Raw genomic sequence first — 13,525 nt, 5'->3', positions numbered from 1 at the left:
ATTGATAAGGATAACTAGGATAGGATGTCCAATTCTCATACCTTGCCAAGAGCCTTTCTTAGTTATTAATTTACTTTCTTGTTATTTTATTTCCTTGTTCCTTATTTCAAAAATCCAAAAAGATATAATCTCATAACCAATTATAAGTAACATACTTCCCTGCAATTTCTTGAGAGACGACCCGAGGTTCAAATACTTCGGTTTAATTTTATTGGGTTTACTTTAGTGACAACCAAATTTTTATATGAAAGGATTATTGTTGGTTTAAAAACTATACTTGCAATGAGAATTTATTGTGAATTCTTTACTAGCAAAAATCCGTTCATCAAAATGGCGCCGTTGCCGGGGAATTGCAAACGTGTGCCTTATTATTGGTTATTGTGAATATTATGAATATTGCTGTTTTGTTTCTTCGTTAGTGTTTCTAGTTTTAGGAGTTTATTTTCATTAATTTTTATTAGTTTTTATTTCTCTTGCTACTATGAATTCTCACCCCTTTCGCTATGAGTTTGATTACAATCATGTTGTAGGAAGATGAGATTACAATGAAATCTTGGATCAAGAATGGGACAATCAAAGATGGGAGGAGTCACAAGGATATGATCAACCCTCTTGGCAACAACCACCTCCAAAGCACTATCAACAATCATTCTATGATGTGTACCAAGACAATGGTTATGGTGGACCTCTTTGTGACAATCAACACCCACCACAATATACCTATGAACCCCCTCCTCAACATAGCTTTGAACCACCATACTCACAAGCCCCCTACTATCAAACACCACCAGATGATCCTAACCCTTATCCACCATACCAACCACCATACGAACCATATGAACCATACCCAGAACCACCACCTCACCATCTCCATATCCTTACCAAGAAGAACCACCTTCCTTTTATGAGCTTTTTTTTCCCAACAAATGAACCCTCCTATCCACCCCAACCTCCACTGGATGACAACACCCTTAATGTTATTCACCAAGGGCAAATAGAGCTTCAAACCACACTTACCTCTGCTTTCACTGGTCTAACCTCTACTATCCAAGCTTTTATATCCCGCATGGATCAATCCTCTACCTCGAATACTCAACCCTCAAGCTCTAGTACACCACCACCCTCTATAGAAGAACATCTATATCCATCAATCCAAAAGCAACATGATCCCAATTATGTTATTGACATGGAACAAGAGAGAAGGGATCGTCTAGGGGACTTAATGGATCGGATTCATGCATCTATACTTCAAAAGAAGCAAGAGGAGGCCCAAAAGGTGGAGGTAGCAGAGACCCTTGAAGATGAAGGAGTAGTTGAAGAATTAGTGAAGGACAACATCAAGAAGGAGTTTGATTTTGTACTAGAGCAAGTGGAGAAAGCCAAAATTATAGAAGAAAAGGAAGTGGTTGAAGACTTAGGAGATGCGGAACCTCCATGGGAAAGTCAAGTCATAGAGCCTCCTTCCAAGACGTTTGAAATTAATGTTGAGTAGGGTGTACAACCTCCAAGGCATATCATGGTTGAAGACTTCGAAGGGGATGATCAAGAGATGGATTCAATCATTGATGAATTCTTATCTACAATTAAACCCTCTCCCATTGGACTAGACATGGAGATCAAAGAAGAAGAAGCACAACCTCCCATGCCCTTGGTAAGCAATAAAGAAGAGACTGAATTGGAAGAAAGCTACCAAGAGGAAGAGGTTGAAATTGAAGAAGCTTGCAAAGAGGTGGAAGTTGTCAAAGAAGAGTACAAGGGAGTGGAGCTTGAAATCACCTCACCAAAGTTGTTGGAGACCTCTCTGCCTAAGTCACCATCATCCTTCACAACATTCAAGTGGGTAAAATTCATATCCCTTAGCTTTCTCATCCCACTTAAATATTGTTTACTTGAGATAGATGGTCAACTTAGAGCTCTTTGTAGCGTTAAGAGTAAGAAGAAAATGGTTAGTGGTAGGAGTTGCCCTACAAGGTTCAATACGGTTGCACGCTCCAAGTTGAAGTGCAAGGATTGGTGTAGAGCTCGATTGAATGGGTCTAGGAAGTCATTTGGATACTTCAAGGAGAATTCAGATTGCTTGCCACCCGGTTGGAACAATGATGATCAACACAAAGACGGGTGCAAAAGCAAGATTTGAGACCCCGAAATTTAGTCTAGCAATATACACTGTTGGGGCCTTGTCACTCGCTTTAACTTGCTTGAAGGCTTTATGCACCTAGTTTGGAACCCCGGAGGCTATTAGAAGTACAAACATTGGTGAGGATTCCTGGATGAGTTCAAGCACAAGCCACCATAACAAGGAGCTCACTAAATGTCCAACTTAAGGACTTAAACTAAAAGTGCTAGGTGTGAGACAACCCACTATGGTATGATCTTTCATTTTTATTCTTAATTTTATTTTATTTTATTCTTATTAGCGCGCACGCGTCGTTTGTGTATGTGCAACTGAACAGTGAGTTGCGCGAGAGACGCGCGGGAGGGCTGCGTGCCACACAAGCCACCCCACGCGTACGCATCTCCTGCAGAAAGTTCAACCCATGCGTAAGCGTCAGCGATGCGTACACGTGGGGATGAAAATCGGCGTAAAGAGCGAATTCAGAGAGAGTTGTGCGGCCACCGTGCTGGAAGCGTGCGATAGTCACGTGTACGCGTGCGCGACGCGTACGCGTCGCATGGCTAATGCAGTTTTCACGCGCACGCGTGACTTGCGCGCGCGCGTCGCGTCCCATTTTTCATTCTCTTCTCCTTTCTTCTCCCTTTCTCCTTCTTTTCTCCTCTTTTCTCACTTTCTTCTTCTTCATTTCTTTAACTTCTCATCCTTATTCTCTTTTATTCTATTTTACTTAATTTATTTGTATTCATTGTATTTTAATCTCGTGCATGTTTTATTTTCTTTTCTAAGTTTATTATTTTACCATTGGTGTTAAATGTTCTTATTCAACTGTTATATCTTTTTCGGTATTATTTCGGTGCTTAGTGACTTGTTTTACATTGTTGGGTGATATTATTTATCTGTCAATGCCAATCTTTTATGATAACTGTGTCCCTTTTGCATTGACATGAATTTATATTGTCTTTCATTACCTACTATCACTTTCCCATTATTGCAATTTTTGCACTATTGATATGCCATTTGCTTCTACTATTTTCTCACTTGCATATTGTAGCTATCATGTAATTGAGACCCTCATTATTAGGCATTAACCCAACCATATTTTATTTGTTTTCTATCTTTGTTTTTGGGTTACTTTTCTTCCCTTTTCTCTTCTTTCAGGATGGCCACCAGGAAGAGAACTAGTAGACATTTACACGGGGCGGCAAACAAGTTCCTACGCACATTCTTTGGAGAAAAAAAGTGCCAGTTGGAGCCACCCGTCCACTTGCACATCTTAGCATGCACCGAGGACGGTGCAATCTTTAAGATTGGGGAGGTCGATACCGACTTCCGTGGGTTAGTTATTTTCTTCTCAACACCAATGTTTTATTTTCTTTTTAGTTCGTTGTTGCATATGCATGTTTGATTGCGTGGTTGCTTGATTTTATGCATATATTTACCACTACTTGGTTGAAGTGACAAATTCTTTTTCAAGAAAATTTTTATAGCATTTCACTAATTTGAATTACAATTTTTCTTAAACTTGTTTGAAGAAATATTATATTGGAACATGGTTTAGAGCTCGAACACACAAAACCAGTAAGATTTTGAGCCTATTTGATTGGTTGCATTTTATCGACCAATGTTTTATTTTTGGTGTGTGTTGTTCTCTCTAAAATTTTGATCTTTGTCTTGCTTAATTCTATATTTCTATTGTTTGATGTATGCATGCACTTATATAATTGAGGCCTTGTTTCACTAAGCTTACATACTCATATGGCCTTAACATTTTCATTATCCTTTGCAAATCAATGTTGAGCCTATTTTACCCCTTTATTCTTTACTTTAGCTCATCACTAACTCTAAGCGGAAAATAATAATGTCCTTAATTTGAATCCTTGGTTAGCTTAGACTAGTGAGAGTGCTCATGAATTAAGTGTGGGGAAAGTGGGTTTGGAAACATTTGGTTTAAGAATTGGGTGTTGTATATCTTTATGAAAATGTGAAAAAAATATTTAGGACATGTTCATGCATTCAATAATTTAATCATATGTATTGAGGAAAACAAAAAAAAAAGAGAATAAGAAAAGAAAAAGAGCAAAGAATAAAAGGGGACAAAATACCCCAAAGTAAATGGTGAAAGCAATGCATATGTACTGTACTCGAAATTATGATGCATGAATATGTGAAAAACATGGTTAATGGATAGTTAGATATTGTATTATGATTACATGGATTGTCTAAGTTAGGTGGAGAGTTTAGGCTAATTAAGAATTCAGATTTTAGTCCACTTGACCAAATACAATCCTACCTTGACCCTAACCCCATTGCAACCCTTAAAAGACTTCTTGATATGTGTATTTATGCATTAAATTTTTGTTGATTGGTAGAAGAAGAGCAAGTCTTAGAAAGCAAGGTTAGTAGAGAATTGAGAGAATCGAACCTTAAACACTTGAGTGATTAGAGTGTATATACTTCCGGTGAGGGTTCGATGCTTGGTTCTATGTTCCCGGCTTTCATGAGCTATCTTCTTACAAGTTTGCTTGTCTCTTATTGTGTGATTTGAATTAATGGAATCTAATTTATTTTTGTCTTGAAGAACTTGTTTACTTTCAACCAAGTAGATAGAAACATCTTAGCATATAGTTGCATTCACATACATAGGTTGCATCTCATGAGTCTTACTTTCCCCCATTCATTCCTTTTGTCTCCTTGAACTTTACATGAGGACATGCTAATGTTTAAGTATGGGAAGTTTTGATGCATCACTATTTCGTGGTATATTTTGTACTTAATTGAGTGGATTTTATCCACTAAACTCACACTTATTCATATAATTCGCATGTTTTACATTTTCCTTCCCAATTCTGTACTATGATTGAAAAAATGCTTCTTTGGCCTTTTTTTTCCTCTCGTATTACCATTCGATGCCTTGATATGTGTGTTAAGTGATTTCAGGGTTTATAGGACAGGAATGGCTTAGAGGATGGAAAGGAAGCATGCAAAAGTGGAAGGAATACAAGAAATTGAAGAAATTGCTGAGCTGTCAAGCCTGACCTCTTCATACTAAATCGATCATAACTTGAGCTACAGAGGTCCAAATGAGGCGATTTTATTTGCGTTGGAAAGCTAACATCCAGGACTTCGAAATGATATATAATTTGCCATAGTTGCCATGTTGTTAGGCGACGCATACGCGTGGATCATGCGTACGCGTGACCTGACGAAAGTTCAATCCACGTGTACGCATGACAGAGCCACGTGCTGGACGTATCACAAAATGCTGGGGCGATTTCTGGGCTGTTTTTGACCCAGTTTTTGGCCCAAAAAATACATATTAAAATCTGCAGAGTGGGAAAATCAATGAATTCATTCACACAACATTCATTCACAATTCTAGGTTTTAGATGTAGTTTCTAGAGAGAGAGGCTCTCTCCTCTCTCTAGGTTTTAGGATTTTAGGATTAGCTTTATTTAATTCCGGAATTCTACTTAGTTTAATTTAGTTTCTCTTCTACTCTTATTAGTTCTAGAAATTTAGTTTATCTATTTCTCTTGTTGATTTGTTTATTTCCCCAATTTAGTTTATAAACTCTATGTTAGATTTGATTTTCTATTTAATACAATTTGAGGTATTTTATATTTATGATTGCTTTCTTCTTTTATTATTATTGATGCTTTCAATTGGTTGTTTGGATTTTATTATCTCTTATTAGTTTCCTATATTTTTATGTTATGCATTCCAAGTGTTTGTTAAAATGCTTGGGAGGGTTTTAAGTTAGATTTTTATGTTCTTGGCTTTGGTAGAGTAATTGGAGACTCTTGAGTTATCAAACTCCTTTGTTGATTGATAATTGAAAGTTGCTGGTTAATTTGGATCCCTCTAAAGCTAGTCTTTCCTTAGGAGTTGACTAGGACTTGAGAAATCAAATTTATTAGTCCACTTGACTTTCCTTCATAGTTAGAGGTTAACTAAGTAGGAGCAATGAATAATTCTCATCACAATTGATAAGGATAACTAGGATAGGACGTCTAGTTCTCATAACTTGCCAAGAGCCTTTCTTAGTTATTAATTTACTTTCTTGTTATTTTATTTCCTTGTTCCTTATTTCAAAAACCCAAAAAGATATAATCTCATAACCAATTATAAGTAACACACTTTCCTGCAATTTCTTGATAGACGACCCGAGATTCAAATACTTTGGTTTAATTTTATTAGGTTTGCTTTAGTGACAACCAAATTTTTGTATGAAAGGATTATTATTGGTTTATAAACTATACTTGCAACAGAAATTTATTGTGAATTCTTTACTAGCAAAAATCCGTTCATCAATTATCAACATCGTTGTCGTCGTCTTTTTCTTCTTCTTCTTTTTTTTTATATGTGTTTAGCAAATTAGAGTACACAAATTTTGATTCACAATACAAAAATTTTGATGCACAGCACATAAATTTTAGTGCACAATATAAAAATTTTTAGAGAACCTCATACTTAGAACATTGACACTTAACTGACAAAATATGTACAACATAGAAATTTTGGAATACAGCATAGAAATTCCGATGCACAACACAAAAATTTTTGCGTACAACACAGAAATTTTGGAGAAACCACATGTCCAAGACATTAACACCCAATCAACAAAATACGCACAGTACAAAAAATTTGATGTATAACAAAAATTTTAGTGTATAGCGCAAATTTTTTAAGGACCACATGTCTGGAATATTAACTCACCTAACCAATAAACTACATTCGTAGCAATTTTTTATGTGATATGTGTATATGCAAAAAATTTTAAACTATATCGATAAATTTATGCTATGTACAAACATTTCGAAATTTCTGTGATCTCCAACAAAAATATTTGTACTAAAAAAGAACAGAGAAGGAGAACCGATGACATATTTGCACAATTTTTTGTTAGGCTTGTGACAATTTAGTTGGACTCAATCATAAAAACACTTGTACATATAGTATCACCATAAAAAAATATTTTAGTTATAAAAGTAGATAATCAATGCATCACCTTTGCACAATACTATCACTACCAAAAACACGGGAGTTACCAACGGGAAGGTACCGTGTTAACCAATGGCAACGTATTATATCTCTGTGGCCAAATTTTATGGAGTTTTTCAACGTTTTTGTTTGTCCGTGGCCAATTTGAGATAGATTATCTCATTTGCCACAGACCCAATGATCACCGTGACAAAATGGAACGATATCCACTTCCAATTCCGCGCTTAATTTGGTCATTCCTTCCATTCCTTTCAAAAAAAATTTATGCAGTTTATCTTTTTTTTAAAATTAAACCGTAATTAACCTCAGATAAATAGTAGGGTGCAGTTTTGTTCAAAATCTTGATAGTTAGTTTTTTCTCCCTCTTTTCCAGTGCTGCCACTGAGAATTATTCAGGTATGTTAATTATTTAATATTAGATGCAATTCATGATTTATAATTCTGCCAATGTGGTTAATTATCGCTTCTTGATTAAATAGTAAATTTTCAATATGGTTATGGTGTTCATTAGCGGTATAAAAATTTGATGTGGATCATGAATTACAATTTCACTCTTTCTTTCATTTTTATCATCGATGTTCTTTCTGATCAAATGCAATTTATTCTTTCCTATTTATTTATAGTGGTTATATTTGTATTTATTATTCTTTTATTCTTTATTATTTATTTATAATAAAGTTAAATTTTAATTCTATTTGAGATGCATACTTGATACAATAGTTACTACAATCATCATCAAATTATTATAAGAGAATTTAATGCTACAATAATAATGATCTATGTTATACATATTAAAATTATAAAAAGAGTACAAAAGAGTACCAAAAAAAACTAATTTTATAAATTACTTGTGACTAAAATTCATTTTTTATCTCAGTTATATTTTTGTCAAATATATGATGGATTATTATTGTAGCGTTGAAGGTGATGATTGTTATGACTCGTGTCTATGTTCTTTAAGTATGTAAATCAAAATTTAACTCTTCCATAAATAAATAGTAAAAAATAAAAACGTAAGAAACACAAATAATAAAAAACAACAACAACAATAACAAAGCCTTGTCCCACTAAGTGGGGTCGGCTACATAAATCAAGCGACACCATTGTACTCTGTCATGTATCATGTCTACAGAGAGACCGTTTACATGTAGATCTCGTTTGACCACCTCATAGATGGTCTTCTTAGGCCTTCCTCTGCCTTTCGCCCTTTGTCCATCTTCCATCTCATCCACCCTCCTAACTGGATGTTCTATCGGTCTTCTTCTCACATGTCCAAACCACCTGAGACGCGATTCAACCATCTTTTTCACAATAGGTGCTACTCCAACTCTCTCCCTTATATCTTCATTCTTTATTTTATCCAATCGCGTATGACCACTCATCCATCTCAACATCTTCATCTCTGCCACACTCAGCTTATGTTCGTGCTCCCCTTTAGCTGTCCAACACTCCGTACCATACAGCATAGCCGGTCTTATAGCGGTGCGATAAAATTTACCTTTAAGTTTTAAAGGCACTTTTTTGTCGCATATAAAACCAGATGCACTCCGCCATTTTGACCAACCTGCTTGGATCCTATGATTTACATCATGTTCAATCTTTCCATTATCCTGTATGATGCACCCAAGATACTTAAAACTTTTAACTTTTCGTAGGATGTTTTCTCCAATCTTCACCTCTATATTGGGGTTTTCCCTTCTCAAACTAAACTTACATTCCATATAATCCGTCTTGCTACGGCTTATGCACAGACCATACACTTCTAGAGCTTCTCTCCATAACTCCAACTTCTTATTTAGGTCTTCCCTTGACTCTCCCATAAGGATGATATCATCGGCAAAAAGCATGCACCATGGCACAGGCTCTTGGATGTGCTCTGTGAGTACTTCCAAGACTAATGTGAAAAGATATGGACTTAAGGATGATCCCTGGTGTAATCCTATACCAATAGGGAATTCCTCTGTCACACCACCTTGAGTCTTCACACTAGTTGTGGCCCCATCATACATGTCTTTAATTGCCCGAATATATGCGATCCTTGCTCTCCTCTTTTCTAAAACCTTCTATAAGACCTCCCTTGGTACCCTATCATACACTTTTTCCAAATCAATAAACACCATATGTAGATCCTTTTATTACTACGATACCTCTCCATCATCCTTCTTAATAGGTATATCGCTTCAGTGGTAGATCTGCCTGGCATAAATCCAAATTGATTCTCTGTTACTTGTGTATCTTTTCTCAACCTCTGTTCTATCACCCTTTCCCATAACTTCATAGTATGACTCATAAGCTTAATCCCTCTATAGTTTCCGCAACTTTGTATATCCCCCTTATTCTTGTAGATAGGTACCAAGGTACTCTTTCTCCACTCATCAGGCATCTTCTTTGACCTTAAAATCTCATTAAAAAGCATGGTTAACCAGTTGATGCCTTTTTCTCCAAGACCCTTCCAAACCTCAATCGGGATATTATCAGGTCCTACTGCCCTGCCATTTTTCATTTGCTTTAGAGCCTCTTTTACCTCGAAGTCTCGAATCCTTCGATAGTAGTCAAAGTTTTGATCTTCTTCCCTTGTGCATAATCGACCAAGGCTCGGAAGAGTCTTCTGTCCCTCATTAAATAACTCGTAGAAGTAGCTCTTCCACCTTTCACAAGTTTACATTCTCTTTTGAATTCCATCTTTTAACTCTTGATAAAGAGCATGATTTGAATTGGGGTGTGAAGTGAATGAGAACTAATTTTTGTTAGTATATTTCAGTGATTTTTCAATTTTTGATTTGTGTATATGAATCTGATATATTGTCCTAATTATAAAAAATATGACTAATGCTTTTAAATCTTGATGTATTTGTTATTATTTAGGTCACACAAAATGACAATCGCACGACCTTGCAGAAAAGATTCAATCTGGATTACTATGGAAGAACGTGACTTGCTTGAATGCTGTGGAAGCATCAAGTTTGCATCGAAGATGGCTTCTGCTTCTCCATTCTCCTCGTTGCAACACGCACTCGATGTGGCATCCGATATTTGGTATAACAAGATTAATGTGCATTCTTGGTTGATAGCACTCAATACTCACAACAATATCTGTGAAAAGTCACCCTCCTCACATGCTGCTATGGATTCTAGTATAGAGGTTTTTTGCCTTAAATATTTTATTTGTGCTTTGTTATCCAATTTAACATGATGTTACCATTTAATAATTCTATATAGTTATTCGGTCTAGTTGAAAACTTGTAGGAGATATATGCACTTAGCGTGCAGTATCTGCAAAGGCATGGATTTCCATATTTTACTATTTCTTCTAACTGGGATGCAGATGTTATATTAATGGATCTAAAGGTAACAAAGATATATTGTTACTTTCTTTTTACTATTTCCAAAATTGTTTGCTAGCACCTGTATATAACACTGTAGATAAATCAATGCATTTTTTTATCTATGTAGACAAGCGTTAAAACCAAGCCATCATGTGAGCTTGAGTGGGCACGTCGAAAATAATTTATCATCATAGAGCAATACATTTCAAAGTTTTTTCAAAAATTTATCATCATAGAGCAATACATTTCAAAGTTTTTTCAAAAGAAAAGATATATTCGCTCTACAACTGAATCACCAGAAACCCAGGCTGCGATAAAGGATTTTGATCTCAACAAGAAGCCATTCTGGAAGGAAGATTTGGATCATGTTGCTCGTGAGAAAGCTAGACAATTTTGTGAAATTTGGTATCCAGAAGAATATTATGTCTGATGTGCTTCTAATTTAGTTTCATTGAACATAACCCTACTATATTATTAGCTCTCTTAGTTTTCTGTTCTAATTTTATCTAGGCTTAGGGTTTCTGTTTAATGTTACATTTGATTTTCAGCTGAACATGGTACTTGATCATCACTATATGAAGTATTGAAATTTCCAATTCAATTTACAATGCTGTTTTATGCTTTGTTTTACAAGAATCGCATGTGCAAATGCATAAGCTGCAAAATTGGCTATTTCCCCAACGATCACTCCAAAAATTTAGACATCTATACAGAATTTGTTGAGAAAATTTCCTAATATTAGTGACACGAGAAAAATAATTACAGAACACTAAGAGATAACATGGATAAATTTTTCGATAAAACGCCTCAACTATGTATCTAATACATGATGGATTCATGTAAGGGATCTAGGATAGTAGTGTCCACTTCAGAAGAGAAGCTTTATTGTTTTGTGACCCTGAAAAACTTAGTTTTTCCCTCTTTTGGTCTTTCCCCTTGCTTTTGAGAGTAAAAAAAGGGCAGTGTCATTTTTACAAAAGCTTATCAAAGAGTTAAGTGAATCCTTAGTGCAACAGAGTTTATGAAAACACCAGTAATCTATTTCCTTTTTAATTAAAGATATTTCAACAATTACAAATGCTTCTCAAGACCAAAGAAAGCTGAAATTTATGAAGCTCTATGAAGCACGGACACTTTACTGAGTTGCCGTGTCTACGTGTCAGACACATTTCGGACACGACACTCACCGACACTCGTCCGACGCGCGTGTCTGCTGTGTCCAAACCGTGTCTCAATAAAAAATAAAAAATTCTTCTTCGGACACACTTGGACACACCTAAATACCATCACGTGTCAGCGTGTCCGATTTTATTCTTAATATATATTCTTAAAATAAATTTAGATATAGTATATATTATTATTTATTAAAACAAAAAATATTTTAAATACTTGATATAATTAAAATAAGATATTAAAAATAATTTAAAAAATTAATTTATATTTTAATATCAATAAAATATTAAAATATTATTACAGTTTATCTAAAAAATACTTTATATTTTATATGTATGCGTGTCCCTGTGTCATGTAAGATTTTCAAATTTGCGTGTCGGTGTGTCCCGTGTCGTGTCGTGTCCCGTGTCCGTGTCAGTGTCCGTGCATCATAGATGAAGCTTAATTGCACATGCCATGATTGTGAACCTTAATTGCACCTGCCCTGATTGCAGAGACTATTGGAACAACGGAAAACCTACCAGAAGCTTCTGACCAAAATTTTCGTTCAAACCCACTCTTCATTGAGTATGAAAAAGCTGCCGGAAAGGTCCATCCTTCCTGTATTTGGAGTCCATTCTTTCTTGTATTTGGAGGCTTCAGTTTGAGCCTAAGAAGTGGATAAACCCTGTGGTGGCAGCTCCTCGTCCAAGTGCGGCGGCCCTAGTTATTTGTGCCTCCCGAGATGCCATGAATCCAGCGGCAAAGGGATTATGCACCACCAGAGCCATTGGGGAAGCCTGGACAATTGCATGTGTAATATGTGTTTCCTTAATTCCAGTCCCAAATTGTAGTTTGAATTTAAGAAAAATTACGACGAAGTAGAAGAAGAACAAGAGGAATAACAACTTGAATTCGATTACCAAAGGCTGCTCGAGATGCATACCTTAGTCCATTGCTGATTTATCAGTGGTCATGGCTTGTTAGTTGGCTTTCCTCTTCTCATTCCTAGCGTCCTGTTTTAATAAGAAACAAGCTAAGGGTGGGGAAAATTAAAAAGTGGGTGCCCAGAAATAAAAGAGATGACCATAAAAGGCTAAAACAATTTGGTATCTGCTTTGAGGCCTTTAGAATTTACGTTTTTAAAAGTTAAAGTATTCAGGTACAAAACAAATAACAATAACGTAAAAGAAAAAATAAAATAGATAATAAATAAGATAGATTTTAGATAAGAGATTAAGATTAAAACGGCTAAGATAAGATATGTTAACAGACTTAGTCATCTATTTAACAGAGTTGTGTAACTAATTCCTAAACTTGTGCAGTTTACAATGTTATATATATAAGGGCTGATATTTTCAATCATTCATAAAAATTTATTATACAATACTTCTTCACCGTTGGTTTATTCATAGCTCATTAGTATTTTTTCTTCTATTTCATTCCCACCAGTTTAGCGTCTTTTTTGTTGCAACCGAGAAAAAAGAATAGAAAAGATAAGATTAAGGAGAGCAAAGGACAAGTGAGTCTTTAATTGTTGATAATCTGTTTCGTTATCTTCTTATTTTTAAAATCATTAATTCATATTAATAAATAGTTATAAATTTCTTTATCTTCTATTTTCTTAGTCACTAAAACATACTATATCGTTATTCTACTATGTCTTTACCTTCTTATTTTTTTAAATCATTAAAACATACTAATAAATATTTATAAATGCCACCAAATTTTTTTATGTATGTGAATAACCTGCATTCTAATTTTAATACGGGCAAAAATAAATTTAACTTTTTAGTATTTTTATGAATTTGTATTTTAAAGTTTTTTTTATTTTTCTTTAAATTAAGCTTTCCTTCTAAAGTGATACCTTAATCACATTTATTATTTTTTATAGTTATTTAATTATTATAATATAATTATTTCATATGAT

General features: G+C 34.9%; 1 protein-coding gene and 1 long non-coding RNA gene across 2 annotated transcripts; one reads left to right on the top strand and one right to left on the bottom strand.

The window, feature by feature from the left end:
* On the top strand, positions 10,038-10,873 carry LOC107632962 (uric acid degradation bifunctional protein TTL-like). Its single transcript, XM_016336602.1, has 3 exons — positions 10,038-10,259; positions 10,364-10,465; positions 10,709-10,873. The coding sequence occupies exons 1-3, from the start codon at positions 10,038-10,040 to the stop codon at positions 10,871-10,873; spliced, it is 489 nt and encodes a 162-aa protein (XP_016192088.1).
* On the bottom strand, positions 12,080-12,839 carry LOC107634383. The gene is made up of 2 exons (XR_001618873.2): positions 12,542-12,839; positions 12,080-12,395 (listed from the first exon to the last, which is right to left on the bottom strand). It is a non-coding gene; the product is annotated as an uncharacterized LOC107634383 (long non-coding RNA).

The sequence above is a fragment of the Arachis ipaensis genome, chromosome B03 (genome assembly GCF_000816755.2).
Source record: "Arachis ipaensis cultivar K30076 chromosome B03, Araip1.1, whole genome shotgun sequence".
In the NCBI taxonomy this organism is placed as follows: Eukaryota; Viridiplantae; Streptophyta; class Magnoliopsida; order Fabales; family Fabaceae; genus Arachis; species Arachis ipaensis.
The sequence above is the reverse complement of the archived record's forward strand: the minus strand, read 5'-3'. Positions and strand labels throughout refer to the sequence as shown.